Raw genomic sequence first — 18,107 nt, forward strand, 5'->3', positions numbered from 1 at the left:
TTTGTGCTGAGTTTAACTGAATCAAGCCTGCTGCCAAATACACTGGAAGAAGGAAAATCAGTATGAAGTACAAGTGCGTAGACTCACTTGGGTACAAATCTGATGGAAGAATGAGGACTTGGCTGGAGAAAACAAACGCAGACATCATTGTTAGAGTAGATAAAAAAATACAATACTGAACACGTCTTTACTCCTTTGGGGAAAAGTAATGTATCTAAATCCAGAAAAAATAGAATGTTATTTGAAATAGTCAGCATGGAGTAATTTCTGACCGCATTGGGAAACGCCAAGGAAGAAGATAGCGTCTGTTAAGGCCTGAATATGGAACTGATCTCCTTTTCATCTTTCACTCTCTCTGCTTTTCTATCCCCTACCTGTCTTTTTCCTATTGTAATACTAAGCATGGGTGGGGCAATGGCTTAACCGGTCGTAGGACAATGTATTTCCAGCAATATCGGATTACTAGTCTATATAGGCAAATGAGAGCATGTTATATTTGATCCATGCAAAGCTAGGCTGAACATAGAAGATGAGCAGGCTTGTTCGTGTCATGTATTCTCCTACTACTATATCCCTTAGGTACTACCAATGCCGCATGGCTAATAGTAACTCACGAGTAGTCCCGACTATTACCTAGCAGCACAGAGCTCCTGGAGAAATGAACCCATGGCACAACATCAACACAAATACGCAATCCTCCGACATCCAAAACATAGGCAAGCATCAGGTCATCAACTAACCCTGTCCCGTTTGCCTCCTCTATCACTGGTATCCATTGATAACTCCACGTTAATTGACTTTCTTTCCCTCATTCTCCATTCTATCTCACCACTTTGTTTTACACAGGCTCAACGTACCAGATCATAAGAACATCCAGTAATTAGTTGGAGATAATTTGTACAGAAATGTAAAAGTCCATGTTAAAATCTAATAAAGCGAAACTGTATAATTTAATCAGATTTAAAGATATTTTTATACCATTCCTGTAATAAACCAGTTGAAAGAAACCAAGACCTTCAAAGAAAACTCTTCTAAGGTCTAGTTATGAGCATGTGAAATTTGGTTTTAAAGTGTTTAGTCATCTGAGTTCTCGGATTACTCACACAAATCCCCAAATCATTGCCTGCTTAAGTAAGCAAAGCTACCTCTATGATCACATCTGAAAATCAGCAAACTGGGCAATTTCTGAAAATGTTGCTAAATGTTAGCTGGAGAAGGAAACTTAACAGAATGGTGGTATAGAGGACAACCAACTGGAGAATGGTCCGTTTGTGGGCTCTCCTGTAGATGTCTTTCTATTGTGTATTTATTGTTTATCTGTGTTTATTGAGCCAGGATTATCTTGAGTTTGTAGCCACAAGATACTTTTCTGGAATGATATAAGAGCTGCAATTAAAACATTAAATAAATAAAAACAAGGTTAACGAGGAGAGATGAAGAAGCCGAATAAGCACCAGGTGATCATAATGTGCTCAACCCTAAATCTAATCGTTGAGCTGTTAAAGGTGAACCATCTGTATGCCTGATGATACAAAAATGGGTGAGTACCGGTTATACCAGATTACAAACAATCAAAAAATTACTGGAGCTCAATGCCACCTTGGCTTTAAGCGCAATGTGAAATTAAATTACTGAGGTAAGACCACTTAAATTCCACATTCAGTGCTTAGTATAAGAGCCAAATATTTTCCACTGGTATCAAACTTTTGCATGAGCCACCGCAGAAGCTTGGTGACCCAATGGCTGGTCGAATGCATCTCCTGTAAGTCAACTGGGGGCCAGGATAAGAGAACAAATGCATTATGGGGGTTCTGCAGAATCCCTTAATGCAATTGCAAGGGGCAAACATGTTGATTTAAAGGGGACATTCAGCTATCACATGCATTAAATGGCTTAGGATGGCTGGATTGTCCCTTTAAAGCTATCAAATAGTGCAAGAGACGTCTTGGCATCACAAGCCTCGTGAGTCACAGATGCAGCATTTCCTAACTCCGAGCTGGGATGCACGCTATTGCATACAATGGGCTAAAAAGTGCAGATGATCTTGAGTAAAAGAATAATTACGTTAAAAAGTCACCTTTATCTTATTATTATTTTTCGTATTCCAGTCCCTCATATCTGGGTTTCAAGTGGTTTTCACCCCAGTCAAAATGAAACAAAGCCCCTGGTCTGTAGGCTTTTAGGACAGGCAGTTCCCGGAACTCTCTGTCTGTTTCTCTGGCCGACCGAACATTTTCAGGGTTTGTAAGGAGACGCAACGGCGTTCAGCGGGGCTACTGTCTGTGAAAATACCTCTCATACCCAGCACTCCATAAAATCCGTAGTCTCTTTGCCGTGATAACGGCGAGTCACGCACACGTCTTCACACGAGAACGTTCTGTAACAGCTCCTGGCACAAATGCCATCGGCACTCCTCTCAGAATAAACCGAGTCACAAGACGTGCGGGAATGTGATGTCATTACCATTATTTTAGATTTATAAACTTATATAAGCAAACTGTTCGTGTTCGTATTTTTACCAAGTCCTGGAAATCACCTTTCTTTAATATCAATTTTGAAAAGCGCAGCAAAACAATACGTTTTTCTAAGAAAAATGTAAAGTGACTAATAATCCGTGATCTCTGCTGTATTGTGATTTCTGTCTGTCTCAGAGACAATCTCGCGGCAGGTTAAGACATGTATTAAGGAGATCTGTGATACAACAGGAGTTACGTGTTTATACAGTGTATAGCCTAAGATCAATCAGGACACAGGCCTGGCTTCCTACAGCGTTACCAGAAGGGCTGATCAGTGACGTCTTGTAGACCAGGGCAACTAGGCCTAGGACGGCAGGTCTAGGGGGCATAACATGGAGCCTCGGGCTCCACGTAACGTTCCTACTCAATGGGCCGGTTAAAAGCGAGATCACTCATCTCCGCAACAGCCTATTAACACTATGAAGAGCTGTCCTGCGTCAGAACAGTCTAACATAGTTTTGCTTCCTTTAAACGTCATATGACATCATATCCCAACAGCCAGAAGTAAGGACATTGGCGCAGAGGGGGCAGCTGGTGGTGCTGCCCTGGTTTAGGCCTAGGGCAATTTGTTATTGTGTGCGATCTGAAATTATCCCACTGATTGTGACAGCGCTACAGAATATTAATAATAGAATTATGAATGTAATGTATGGTAATGTAGGGCAGTGTTGAAGGTAAATATATCACTGGTGCTGACTGGCCTTTTATTTTATTTTCAAATGGGCTTATATACATACATGAAAATCATTAAACATCACCTGCATATTAATATAAATATATATATATATATAAATTATATATGCATATCAGTGTATGCTGTTTCATCTCTCATAATTGTCTATATGTAATTTTAACGCATGGATGAAACAATCCAGTACACGCTAAAAAAGATTTGGCTAAAAAAATATGTATTTTAGTATTTCTCTTCAGCAAATATGTGCAAAGCTCCTTCATTCTTGCCAACTTAAAAAAAGTATGAAGTAATATATTCACTTCTGGCATATTTTTCTTACTTAAGTCTGCTATTTTAGCAACTTTTCTGCCAGGCGTGACCTCAGAATCGCAAATACGTGTGAATTTGTTGCAAAGCATGGCAGCCAGATATAAGGGTAAGCTCAGTAATTACTGAAAAGTTCCATCAGGAGTTACATTACATCTAAATTACAACCTGATTGTTTTTATACTGTATGTGCAATGATGGCAGTTCGCTTGGCCCTTTACTACAAGCCCCCCCCCACCAAAGAGAAATTGAGTTTTACACAGAATGGAAATACACAAAAAGACCTTTTAATTATACTTAAACAGTGTAACCCTTTAAGGACCGATAACTGTGAATAAAGCTTATAATTTGACTTTTAAAACTACTATTAATTTAGCGTCATTTAAAGTTCTATAGAGTTTCTATTCTAAGACATCAAGACGTTTTATGCTTGCATTGGGTGCATAAGGCCTATTAAGGAGACACAGAGGGCCATTGGTAGTTAATGGGTTAAAACATGCGCTTTCCTACAGTGTAACCAAGAGAATGTGTCATCCACAAGGGAGATCTGAGTGTATGGAAAGGCTAAGGAACATAGCATGTTCCTTTTGCAGAAACACATAATAAAAGATAGGAGGCTTCAATATTAAAACCAGGCAACGCGATATATATACTATATTTTATATAGGAATCCATATCTGTGCTTGAAAACTATAAAGAAATCAATAGCAGCTGAACAAAAAATGTTTCTTTTTTTCTTTACAGGCTGGCCATTCCTGAGCTTATCAGTGACACAATACAGATAAGGAGAGGTTTCAGCTAGAAACACTTGCACGCAGGCACACACACACACTCGTACTCACACACATCCACACACACACACACACAATAGTGACACAGCACGAAAAGGAGTGTCCAGACAAAAGCAAACCCTTCCTATTTTTTAGCCTGTTTGCACTGTATATGTAATGGTGTTTAAAGGAGAGTCCAGGTGTCAGATATGGGTAAATGAATATGAATGAGTAAGTCATGCCTTAAACGGTTAAATATAGTATACAAACAAATGAGTACAGGAACTCACAAAGACTTTACGGCAAGCATTGTCATTATAAGCCAGGGTAAAATGGAAGATACGCCTCACTTGTGCTGAAGATTGAGCCGCACCATAACAAAGGCCGTACAAACATATTAGTATTCTTAGTCTTTTAAATTAATTAGGATTTAATCCCAAGATTTCACTTTTTTTTTTTTCACTATTGCTCCTTATGACCAGCAACGTAGCCACTATGTGCTCATAGGGAGGGGTGTCACTCTTGTAATTAGGCACCCGCCAGTTTAGGAAACATTTTGCATTTTAGTACTCATAGGTTTGGCCATCTTACTACTTTGAAGTTGGATCGTCCTTTTAATGCCCAGGCTCCGGATGGGCCAAACATTAAAGCGCATATTCAACAGTCGCAAAATGCAGCCCACATGGCTTCCATCCTACATTTGTCGTTTGGATGAAGAAGAAGCTTATAATATAGTCCTTTGTCTAGCTTCTATTTTCCCCAAACTGGTTGTATTTTGCAAAAAAAAAAAGTGTCCTCAATCATGTATTATTCATCTGTTGACCACAACATCGTTTGGAGATGATTTTGACAGGACATTCAACACTCTAATGCGCAACAAGACAGAAGAACATATTCTGATTTAAAAGAAATCTAATAAACTGGATTTAGTTCCTGGGCTCCTTACCCCGAGGATGGCAGGGATGCTTCAGGGCTTGAAGTCTCAGACCAGGATCCTGAATCGTCCATTCCCCAACCGATCCTTGCTTTGTGCTGGAGAGTGTTGTCCTCACACCAGCTGCATACAAATCCAGAGCATCAGTTGAAATCTTTCCACCCATGGCCGCAGATCCACTTAATATTGAAACATGTGATCACATATGCTATATTAAACTTACATGCACCAGGTATTCAGTAGCAATGACTCTGACTGCAAGGCGATCTGCAATCTGTTAACCCTTGCATCTGATGGCTTCTTGTTATAACCTTAGACTGGCTTTGATCCATAACCAAACTTTTGTATTTTTACAGATCCCTCGCTGTGGTCAACTTAAGATCGGATTTTTTGTTCATTCCTATGAGCCGGCATTTCTGAGCACATATGTTCAGGATGTTGCTATGTGGTTTCTAATCACTTGACTATATATCCTTTCTCAGATGAGGAAACATGTCAACTAGAAATCTAACGCTGAACAACAAAAAATAGCTGCCAGCATTTGAGTTCCTCCACCTCAAAAACACCAACAACTATAAAGTCCACATCCAAAGATGTTCTGCAGCAACTACTGTCTATAGGGCTACATGGTGTATAAAATCTTCACAATCACTCTCACCAATGTCTAGCATTGGACCTAAAATCTGGGAGCCTAACTACATTTTATCTTTTAGCCACCCAAATATTATGTATCTACCAACAGATTTCCAAATAATAAATAATAATAAATAACAAAAATATTTGTTACTTTGTATCTTTTTCTCAGCAGGCGATCCATACTATCTGACGAAGCTCTACCTTCTGCAATATGCGTTTCAAAAGCAGCAATCAGCACCAAATTCATCTTTGAAACTAAACCTTTACCTTCTCTCTTCACCTTCTCATGGGATTCCTGCTTCTCCAGTGTTGCTTCACTTTCTCTCCCAAAGCCACCATATGTCTCCAGCCCTAAATCAAACAAGCCACTCTCCAGCAGGACAGCACACCATGCACTGTGTCAGGAGGACACCTCACCCTGAAGCCCACCCTGCCACCTCTCCACCAACCCAACCACACCTTGGAAAACTTTCTTACAAGGGAGGTTGGGGGAATTTGAGACTAACCTTTTCTGTGTTGATTCCCTGGGAAACAGAGGCTGTCTGTTCTGCTTCTTGCTTGTTGTGCCAGCCTCTCTCCTCCCTCCCCTCTCACCAGGACTGGGAGTTTTAACTCTCTCTCTGTGCAACAAGCTGGAGACTTTTAACATTCAAGTTCTGACTTGACTGCCTGGCTCAAGATTCCTCTTTCTTTCTCATTAAGCAGAGTGACTCTTTCTCTCCATCTCTCAGCTTCTCTCTCTCTCTCTCTCTCTCCTTACATTCCCTTTACACTTGGAGGAGAGAATAGACAGAAAGAGAGTTGATGTGTTAGAAACATTAAAGAACATAAAGTGATTTAACAAAGTACAGGAGGAAAGTTTATTTTAGAAGAGCACACTAGGTCATAGCCTAACACTAGAGCTTCAGAGGCTTAGACGTAATGTAAGGGAGTTACTTTACTGAGAAGGTGGTAGATACGTGGAACCGTCTCTCAGCAGAAGTGGTGGAGTTAAACACAGTAAAGGAATTAAAACATGTATGGGATAGGCACATGGTTATCCTAAATCTAAGACAAGACCATGGACTGGGTAAGGTTTGAGTCTTTAAACCTGCCGAATGGTTCTGATTTGCTGTCAAATTGTATGTTTCAGTTAAAGGAGAAAGTGCCCTGTGTGTTTTTCCTGGCTATGCTGGGAAGGGCAAAGTCCAGCAGGGCATTGTACGGAGCACCTGTAAACGGAGGCTAAATACACACACATCTGCACACAATGGCAGCAATCTCCCCCGGGCAGCCTGGCATCCAGGGGAGATAATTTAACAGTAAACTAGAAGGAGGTGAAGCGATTTCCCGGGTTCCTCGATTAATATCACATTATATCAGAACACTCAGGATAAATTCATAATATTATTTAAGTTAATCATTGCAAGAAAGATATTTCTTGTTAGTAATTACAATAGCTGAGTCCTTACCCTTGAGTCTTAATCTCTCGTCCTTAACCCATTGATGCCAGGATTAATGCATGCATTCCAAATGTGGATTTTCTGACATTTAAGGCTACTGATTGGGGCTACAAGATTGTTTTCATTTTCCTGCAAATTAAAAATGAATATATTTACCCTTTAAAGTGTATATAAGAAATATCTGCTTCATACTTCCTATGCACCCCTATTTAGGAGGGACAGTCCCTTTTTGGGCACCATATGTCTCTGTCCCTTCTTTCCCCCCTAATATCCCTCTTTTGTTGGAGCTCTGAATGTTTCATGCGTATCACATTGTTCTACAGTCCTAAAAGTCACTATAATGCATATAGAAACAGCAGGAAATCTGTGTAAATTGTGTGATTAAAAATTAATTCACATTATTATCCTCCTAAACATCTTATTCAATTATATCAATAATATAAATCACATACAAAAATCTCAGTAAAGCCCTGCATCTCCATCCGAGTTTCTAACCCTTAAATGAAACATGTCCCTGTTCTGAGGCAGTCCTGCTTGAACACAGGTGGTTTATAATTATGCTTAAAAGTCAACTATTTTCAAGGGAACCAGACATGAAACAGTCTGAAAAAAGCTAAACATTCTTCCGCTAACCCAGAAATGGTTAATGCTCATGCTGCCTATCACTGGCTACTACTGCCTATAGATTATTATTATTTATTGATATATATATATGGCGCCATCATACTCTGCAACGCTGTATAATGGGTAAACAGGACATAACAAGTAATGCATCACATAACAATTAGGACGCATTATCTAGAAATACCAGTACATTCATACCGGCATGAAAAATAAACCATGGGTACATAAAATGTTAGGAAATATGTAAAGCAAAGCTGCCTGACTATTGCATTTAATACACAGGCTTTGCTTGTTGCCGACTCCACACTGGCCTCTGTAGTTGAAATGTGGCACTTGTCTCTCTTCCGCCTGCGCTGTGGAATCTCCAAGCTCCTTATTCAAAACATGTTTATCTTGCGTGTTAATCTCAGGTAGCTGCATGCTAAGCGTGTTCCTGGCCCAACACTCATGAATTGAAACTCTGTTATAGTTTTGGATGTGTTCTGGGGGTAGGGTAAATAACAGTGTGTATGTGTCTCACTGCAAGCATTGAAAGTCAGTCATTGATAGAGCCTGGAACGCAGTGAAGCTGCGGCATATGCGATCCCGTTCCGATACGTTTTCTCTCTCTCTCTGTCCCTTAAATCAAATCTAAAATATAGAATTTTTCAGAATGAAAAGGTCACTATGTATTGGAACATGTTCTAGTCCCACCATAAGTATTAATATTCTTTTTGTTAACCCTGCATTTTAATGGCCATATTTTAGTGGGGGGTATGTCATAAATACCCTTCTTTTGACAGCTCAGTCCCACCATCTAATCTAAAAATGCATATATATATATATATATGATATAATTACCTGCTGGGGCATTCAGTATGTAGACATGCAAATCTATTCTGATTAAATTTAATTTTACAGACTTCCGTGGCCAAATGTTGTTTTTTTTGCTTATGATTTCTGTTATAGCGTTACACATTCCTTGCATATCTGAAGGCTTTTTCCTGCAAGAAAGTACACGTAGGAGGTGAACTCTGGATTAATCCTATGTTTATTACACAATCCATTAATGTTTCAGCAGTAACTTTAATGCATATGGTAGCCAAGCGTCCCTTTAACCCCTTTTAATGATAATTATCATTATCTGTAGAGTTCCCCATATGCATTTGCCCCTTCCCAAACACCACGGGGGGAGTCTAATGGGACCCCCATGCACATAGGTGGAAAGCGTTCCCACTGATTGGCTGTGGTGAGATGGGATCTCTGTAGCTGCAGCTTAAGTATACATTTTGCTATTGTCTTTCTAAATTATTCTAAAAAAAATGTGTAGCTCAGCACAGAAGGGGTTTAAATCTGAAAGCACGTGAATGGATGATCATTAAATACCGGTAAAAAAAAGTAATATAAAATATATCACCATTTTCTGTTTTTAATGGTGGTCCCAAAGAGGCCCACAAAGTGTGGTGCTAAGAAACTTTGGTATAATTTTACTACCCATTATAGCTAACAGTAGGGGGATAAACGTTGCAGCACATTCAGTAAATGTAATAAATGGCTAATATTCAGAAACCAGTTCAGAATATATGTTTTAACTGTTTAGAGGCAAAGTTTTCAGAGTCTGAATTTTCGTCTGAAAAAAAGCCTTTATATGTTGTATGTGATCTTAAAATAGCTCCTAAGAAATCAGGCAGATGATGCTGATAATACATAACATACCATTTTCTGTTACACGTCTTGTTTAATCGGATAAGCAACTTCCTTTATGGTGTATAAATTTTTTTTTTTACTTAACCAGTTCAGAAAAACAACAAAAGTCTGACTATGGTATAAAGTACCACGGCCTGTTTTAAGTTTAGCTGGGTAAGTGGAACAGCAGCTTTAATGGACTAAAACAATCAGTAAAATTACAAAGAAGAACAAAGAGTAGTTAAGTCCACATGACTGTTAATTATTGTTGACACCTAGGGACTGGAGGTTGGTGGAGGACACGTGATATGATCTGTATTCGCACAAAATATTTAATTGCACTCAGGGGTGTTTTTTAATTCCTTGCTTGGAATTACATGGCTGAGAACTTTCAGTCTCCTCGGCTGCCTCTAAACAGCATAATCCATGCCTTGCCCAGAATACATGCCTGGACATCACTCACCAAAGGGGAACCCAAAAAAGAAATGTGCAAAGGAACGTGTTGAATCAAACTTGGACCACAGCTTTTACTCTGGTCCAGCAAACATAGACATTAGCCTTGTTGCATTGATAGTCAGATTGGAAAGGCTGTTGGACACAAAGTAATCCCGTCTCTTCCACTAATGTGTGACCTCAGATGGCAATGACGAAATGGCCCTGGCACTTTAAGGCCAGCCGCCGCCTAATGACATGCGGCTGACGTTGAGATGCTGCATTCGTATGCTGCCTGGCATGTCCAGGCGCTGGTGGAGGCTGCAGCTCTGGAGCAGAAGATTGGGCGCTGTCAGCCAGCGGCCCGCCAGGCATTTACCCGGTGTGCCAAATGGCCAGGCCAAGCATACAGTAGGTTTTCTTCCCCACCATAAATGACAGCAATAATTTTGCAAGCATTAATTTCTTTGCATGAAATAACCTATGCATAATGATTTTGCTCTGGTTGGAATATGATACTCGCCAGTTTCCTGAGATATTTTTATAGATGATTTATTTTGTAAAGCCAGTGCATTGCGCTGTTGACAAAGCTGTACAAACTCCTCTATAAATAGCGCCCTAGCGAGTCTTTGAATTTACATAACTTTGTATTGTAAAATGAATAAATTTTAAAGTGGACCTGTCACCATCCCAGAATACCTTTCACCTGATTTACACGATTCAATCCTATCGGTTTCATTTTATAGATTTAAATAAAGATTATGGAGGACCCACCCTGAAAATCTTTTCTTGTGACAAGGGCCAAATTAGCGTTGCAATAGTCATATCTCCGCTCCAGTGTACCAGATAGCCCTTTAAACAGTACTTAATGAGTACTTTAAAATATATTCTTTCGGTGGAAGCCAATTACGGTATTCTCACCACTGATTGGGTGCTGAAAGCAGCCAATAAGTGGTTTCTCAGGGGTCTCATTAGACCTCCACCTCAACACTCGCTGAGCCAGCGCTGGCGTTGTATGTTGGTATGGATATTTGTCAGGGGAAATGTTTCTATAGAATCCTTCCAAGTATTTGCAAGGGGCACATAATTTATTGCAGTGCATGCAGTGGCTGGAGTGCCTCTTTAAATCCATTAGATTATTTACCAGTGACGTTGGGTGCTATCCAGTGGCCAGCTTGGCCGTTCCTTGCAGATGACCTCACAATATGTTGTTAAACGAGAGGACAATTTTCAACTTGCTATTCTTGATTTAGCGAATAAATTGTGGTTTCCAAAAAATATTTTTTATATGTTTTTTTGGGGCATACATGTGTTTTGTACATAACCGCCATTGATGTCAGAATTACACTTTGCAATGGACATTTACTAACTTGAAGAGAAGGTAAAGGCTTGACTATTGAACTGTGTTATTTAAGTATAACCGACGATGACCTCAATGTCAACCAATGTCACCCATACACCATTACGTCAGTCTTCAGTTGTATGTAGGCTTCATTGTCAGGGCTTTCTCCGGAGATCAGCTAGTGCCAGTATTAAAGAATCTCCTTGATTGTTCTTATAAGTTGCATAACATATCATTACACAGAAGCAGTTTTTTGGTTGCGTATAGATTCACATGCCTGGGGATAGCTTTATCTCACATTAGGTGAGTGCAAGCTTTGAGTAATATTGAGCAACCCTTGGAGCGTTGGCCAACAGAGGGAACCAGCACAGCTGCCAAAAAATTAAACCATTTATACTTTGATTTAGGCTAATCCTAAGAATATAGATTTGGTAAATCAACTGCTACTGCATGTGAGTCATCACATATATCTATAGAACATGTTTTATGGGTAAAGCACAGGAACAGCTATATTTCTCAATTTAAAGGAGCACATCGAATGGAAAAACACTTGTAATTTCACAATGTTCTGTGTATTGCCCTTTGTGGCTTAGGTTATTGTCATATGTGTCTCCATTCACTGAGCAATTCCATATTGTCAAAAATAAAAGCCTCCGGTACAAAGTACTGATTACTATCAAAATACTGTTTAAATTGACAGACTTTAATGCAGATAGATTAGACTGCCACGTAAAACGTTATCAGAATCGTACACACTGCTATATAAAGTAGGACTTGGTCACAGGCTCCGCACTTTGTGTTGTCTAATCATTTCATATGAGCGTTTTTCTTAGTTTTTCAAAAATGAACTTATTATTGAAAACGGTTACAATACATTTGAGTAATTAAGTTGTGTATATTTTTATAGCTAAACAAAATTGCCTTATTTATTTAGCTACTAAAGAGAGACTTAACACATGAACACATATAGGTGTCTTTACATGGATGTATTCACATATAACAAACTATGTTCTTAGAAGACCACGGCTTACCTGTGCTTGCAATACCTACTTCAGTAAATAGACATGTGGTGAGTGCTTACATGTAGTTTGAGGATGTCTGTAGTTTATTAAAAGAAGAGTAATATATGTAGGATTACCTGCCATGCTTGATCTTTATCTAAAAAATCCCTTTGAAGTGACTTTATTGTTACCATGCTTGGTAATCTCCACAAATAGGCCTGATGACTTTAGATATTCTTGTGTTAAAATAAAAGCAGATATAACATTTAACACTATGCTGTGTGCAATAAAAACAATGCAGAAAATATGGTATGAACTATGGGGAGAGAGGTGGTGTAGGGACACTAGGGGCCAGAGGACTATGGACAGGAAGAGAGGAAGGCAGAGGGTTATGGACACTGGAGGATGGGAGGAAGGCAGGGGATTATGGGCACTGGAGGATGGAAGGAAGGCAGGGGGTTATGGACACTGGAGGATGGAAGGAAGGCAGGGGGTATGTAAATAGAATGTTATATGCACCGAGGTGGGGAAAGAGATGGGGACTGGATGGCGGTAGAGGGGTATGTACACTGAGGTGGGGATGATGGCAGAAGGGTATGGAGTCTGAGGTGGAGAGGGAGATAGACACTAAAGGGTGGATGAACATTAGGGGACAGGGGGACTGGTGGGACTGGAAAATTGAATGGTACTGGGAAAGAGAAGCAGTCTCAGAGGATATGGTGAGAGGTTACAATGCTGATGGGGTGCCAGCAACATACAATTGCACTGGCCCTCAAAAACCTATTAATCCATTAAATCTTAAATGCTACGAGGAATGCATCTGCTGCAACGTCTTACTTGTCATAGATGTCTTTAGTTGAAGGTGATTTATTTTAACTGACGGCTTCCTATTAACTTATGAAAAACAGAACACGAGCCACATCTGTAAGAACTGGCCTCCAAAACCATTAGCGACACCTAAATATAAATCTTTTTAAGGGAAGTAACCAATGGTGGCGGGTGTTCCCTTATTTTTGCCCTGAAGAAATATAATAGGAATTGAATTTAATTTGTTTAAGTTCTTGTGGATTTCATTATCATATAAAGTGAGTCAGCAGATTTGGAAAATTTCCCAGAGCACAATGTGTGAGACGCTCACTTACATACAGGTCATAAATGATCTTATTATGTTGTTATGTATCGGCTCGGTTGTACATGTAGCTGCACACTATTTCATGCATAGTTCTCACAACATTCCAGTCTCTGGGATGGGCGACGTTGAACAAGCAGGTTCTTGCAGGAATACTGAGACAGATGCGCATGGCTTGGGATCACTGTGCATTAAAGGGACACTCCGGCCATCACATGCACTTTAATCCATAGGATAGTTGAGAGCTCCCTCTGAATGTTTGTGGCTTGCCCTTAGAAAATGCATGTGGAGATTCTGGAGAATCTCCCCATCTGCATTTGCCCATTTCTCTTTTGCTGTGCAGGGAATGGGTTCAGCTGAACACATCTCTTGACACATGATATACGGCGGTGCACACTGGGCAATTGTGGCAATCTGACTGGGTCCTGCAATGTGCCCCAATTATCCTCCCTGACACTTCCAAATGAGAAGTAATGTCATAATGTTGAGGGAGCTACAGGCCACAAGAAACATTTGGAAGCGGAGGATGAGGTAAGTACTGTGTGTGTATGTATATGTGAGAATAACAACAATCTTTCAACAGGCTGCACGCCAACAATCCTCCGGTGCTCCCTGCCATTATCAGCACACCCATGGTTCCTCCCAGGGAACGGATTCAAAGACCCACAGCGCCATTAATGATGAGTAAGCACTATCTATGTGCGAAACGCGTTAGACTTTGTGCTTTTCTCTCCCACTGATTATGCATGTATTGCGGCACTTTATTGCACATTGTTCCTTGGAGTGCAAAACCTGCATATTTGTGTATATATGTATAGGTATGTGTATTTGTGTGTGTGTGTGTGTGTATGTATGTGTATAATTATGTATATATGTGGGGGGAGTCACAATAGCAGTTAGAAAGACGAAGAAAATGTGAAAGGCTGACATGCAAGATAAAATAAAAAAGTGAGGAAAAGATGTCAGCAAGTGAGGTGCAAAAAAGGCATACGGTAAAAGAAAGAACAGAACAAAAATATATATACAAGCACATCAATAAAGCAAACTGGTTTTATTATTCAGTACTGCATGAAAAGCTATATGTCAAATTAAATAACAGTGCTCATGTGTTTATCTGTTTCTTCACAACCTGTATCATGTGCTTAAAACATAATATTTACTGACATAAACAGAACAGCTTTATCTTCATTGGCTGATTTTTTTATTATTTTTACCTTTTTTGTTTTCTGAATGCTGCAGAAAACCGCAAAAACACTCAAAATATCCTTTGAATAAAATCTGTTGAACTTTTACAAAAAATAAAATAAAAAAACAACAGTATATGCGGACAATTATTAGATATGAACCAAATGGGATAGAGCAAGATTCAAGTCCCACATTTGCCAAGCTGGTCCTCCTGATGTTGAACGGGTCCTAAGACATAAGAAGTAGAGGTGCTTTAACCATCTCTGCCTTTGCACACTTCCCATAACGACAACCAAAGCCTAAGCCTATGCTGGCTCTCCCACCTAAGGTTTTATTCTTGTTGTTTAAACTTTTTTTGTGTGTGCCAGGTATACTTAAGTATTACGCAACGTGTGTCTATTGTTTGTAAATCTTGGGGCTTTCTGCCATTGCTCTGGTAATCCAGTCTATTGTAAATACGTTGGCCTCAGTTTGAAGGCCAGTCTTAAAGTGTAAACATTCTGATGATGCTATCACCTACGCACACATAGTCCTTCCTTACTAGGGAATACAAGAATCGGAATCAAATGTAACAGAATTTGAGTTCTAATAAAATAGGTTAATATTAAGACCATGAAACATAGTCATCTCCATCATTTAGACCTCATTGTGGCCAGGGTGTTCCACACAACAGCTAAGTCGAACTCATCTGATGGAAACAGAGGATTGTCAGTTGGATAAGACCCATGAGACAATAAAAATAAAGAGTATACCTTTACGTCACAAGGTACATGGATTTCAATGCAGACTTTTGGATCCAAGTGGTTATAACCAACCTTCACACATTTCTACATAATCCACTATAGAGGCAGCAAGCAAATGGCACATCTCTGAAAGGATGACTTTAGAAATCACTGAACATTTTCCTGCACTCCTACTGGTTAAATCACCTTGATGGCAAATCATATTTTATTGACCATAAAAGAGTTGGTATTGCATGAAACCGTTCTTGCAAAAAATATAAATATTCTCTGATCTCTAGATATGGGAAAACATCTATACAGTAATTATGAAGTCTTACTGGCTTCCACCCAGAATGCATTGTAAAGCTATTTTATGACTAGCCTGAAGGCATTTGGTAACTTTTGTCCTATTACATAGATCGGTACATTCTGTTTACTGCAAATGCAAATATTTGCATTTAACCAACTTAATCTAATAAATCCCTGCAATGTGGCATTTATATGTTTGTCTGCATTACCTCATAGATAAACTATCATTTTAAGCTCCTTTAGAGCTTTACCTTCAAGTTCAGTGATACTACTTTCTCTTGCAGGCAAGACCTTGATCTTCCAATGTCTTGTAAATGGAAATATATAATTATATAACTATCACTGTTGCTGTAATTAATATGAGCTACTAGTATGAGGAACCTGATATTCACATCTTATAATTACTAATAAGCCAACTTCTTGATGACATCATTCACCTGGTATACTGTGCTATATGGAAGTGAATCTAACTTCAAGAGGATCTAGTGCCGTAGGTTATAGTACTCATGACTTAGCTTAACAAAATCAAACATTTTCATTAAAACTATTACGTTCAATTTAGACAGCAAAAAGGGCCAGCTTTTCACTATACGATGCATAAGAGTGCACAAGAACCAAGTCAACTTGGTGAATGCAGTGACACAAAATGAAGCATTTTACATTTAATTCGTCTGAGATCTAACGCTTTAGGAAATGGGAAGTTTCTCTGTTCTCTGCCTGGATGAGTAAGATTGTATCACCGCAGACCTTCTCAAACCACAAGTTTTGATGTGTTTGTGAGAGGAATCCTTGGTTTGTGAATGGGGACACGGTTGGGTCCCAATGGCCCTTTTCAATGTTTAAAGTGTATTCATAGTATACTTAGAATCTCAATCTGCATCCTTTTCCATGTTTTACGTGTATGTCTCAGGCGTTCATGTCTAAGATGTTCGTTATATACATTTAAGTTTTCTTCTGTATATATAAGGGACCGAAAAAGTTACTGCATGCTCAATTCTTGTATCGATCATTTTGCACTAAAATTCCTGCATTATCCATTATTCCTGACTATCCAGATATCCCATAAGGTTTCTAAGAAGGCATGGGGCCACGGGAGTGGGGCTTATTGAACCGTTGCTTTGAAAATAAATAGTAATTGACTGAAACTCTCGTTCCATTTCCATGCCCCGCTGATATCGCAGACTCCTTTCATCACCTTCATCAAGAACAAAGCGGTGGGGGGGTGAAACAAATCTGTATTTCATCAGAATCTGTCAAATTAATATTTTTGGAAAGCAACCTTCTGTTAAATCTGCTCCATTTTTAGTTGGCAATGTGTGGTAATTAATGACATCAAATATATTAAATTAACATATATCTTGTCTTTCTAAACAGATGCCATTTCCATTTCAAATTGAATAGACTACTGTGCCAAAAATAAAAACAATAGCTTTTGTACTATAGGAGGATTAGGTTCTAGCAAACTGACCCAAAATTTAGCATAGTATTCTCGTAATTTGGTTATTTTCAAAAACGTGTTTTTAATCAAGCAAGTAAAGTGTTGTGGGAATTGCCCTTTTTAGAACATCAAGGGTGGCTTTATCATTACGAGTTAGGAAGGTAAATCTTGCCAATGATATTATCATACTTTAATACATTGCTCACACCTCTGCCCAATTAAAGTGTTGAATTTCAGTACACATATTTGTATAGAATGGAATAGATTAAGCTTCTACGCTTTCATATGAAAAAGAAACACGTTTAGTATTAAACCTTAACGAGGTTAGTATCAATTAGTTGTATTTTTCCAGGCCTATTGTAGAGTATTTTGTGCAAAGCTGTAAAGATGTCGAATTACCGACTCTCAGCCTTTATATCTCTTTTGCACCAGCAATACTACATACAGTGTACAGGGATTTAAATTGGCCCTGACACGTTTAGGCCAGCAGCTGATAAATGAAGTATGTGCGGCTGTTCTTTACACTTGTAAATTTGCCACGTGTATCCGGCTCGAGGCTGCACATTAATGGACCGGGTCTGCTGGACGAGTGGCGGAAAACGTAAGTGGCCAGCGCATTTTCCTGGTTTGCCAGATGGCCAGTCAATTTCTTAAAATGTTCTTAAAAATATTACTGAAATTTCTCAACTTAACAAAATATTAATCCGTTCTGCTTATAAAATGTTTTCCTTCGTTTAGGGGTATAATAAACATTGACTTATTTATTCATAATCTCTTAATAATACTAATTATAAAACCAAATTGCGGAAAATAAATGGAATATTCTTCTGTATGAATAATATCTTATAACATGTTATAAAAAAAACAGGATTGGGGCACGTGAAATACCATTGTAAAGAAAGAGTCCGTTAGATGTAGTAGTTTAAAGAATATAAAAATTATGGTTATTATATAAAAAGAGC

The 18,107-nt window shown here is 39.0% G+C and overlaps 1 protein-coding gene across 1 annotated transcript in view; it reads right to left on the minus strand.

The window, feature by feature from the left end:
* Nucleotides 1-5,386, minus strand: part of LOC149285914 (cordon-bleu protein-like 1) — a 37,704-nt gene extending 32,318 nt beyond the window's left edge. Inside the window, exon 1 of the mRNA XM_089494647.1 lies at nucleotides 5,233-5,386. Within this exon, the coding sequence (XP_089350773.1) occupies nucleotides 5,233-5,386 (154 nt within the window). The remainder of the gene's footprint in view (nucleotides 1-5,232) is intronic.
* Between the last annotated feature and the right edge of the window lie 12,721 nt (nucleotides 5,387-18,107).

This window comes from Sceloporus occidentalis, unplaced genomic scaffold (assembly GCF_023333645.1).
Source record: "Sceloporus occidentalis isolate IW3139 unplaced genomic scaffold, rSceOcc1.0.p SCAF_74, whole genome shotgun sequence".
NCBI lineage: Eukaryota > Metazoa > Chordata > Lepidosauria > Squamata > Phrynosomatidae > Sceloporus > Sceloporus occidentalis.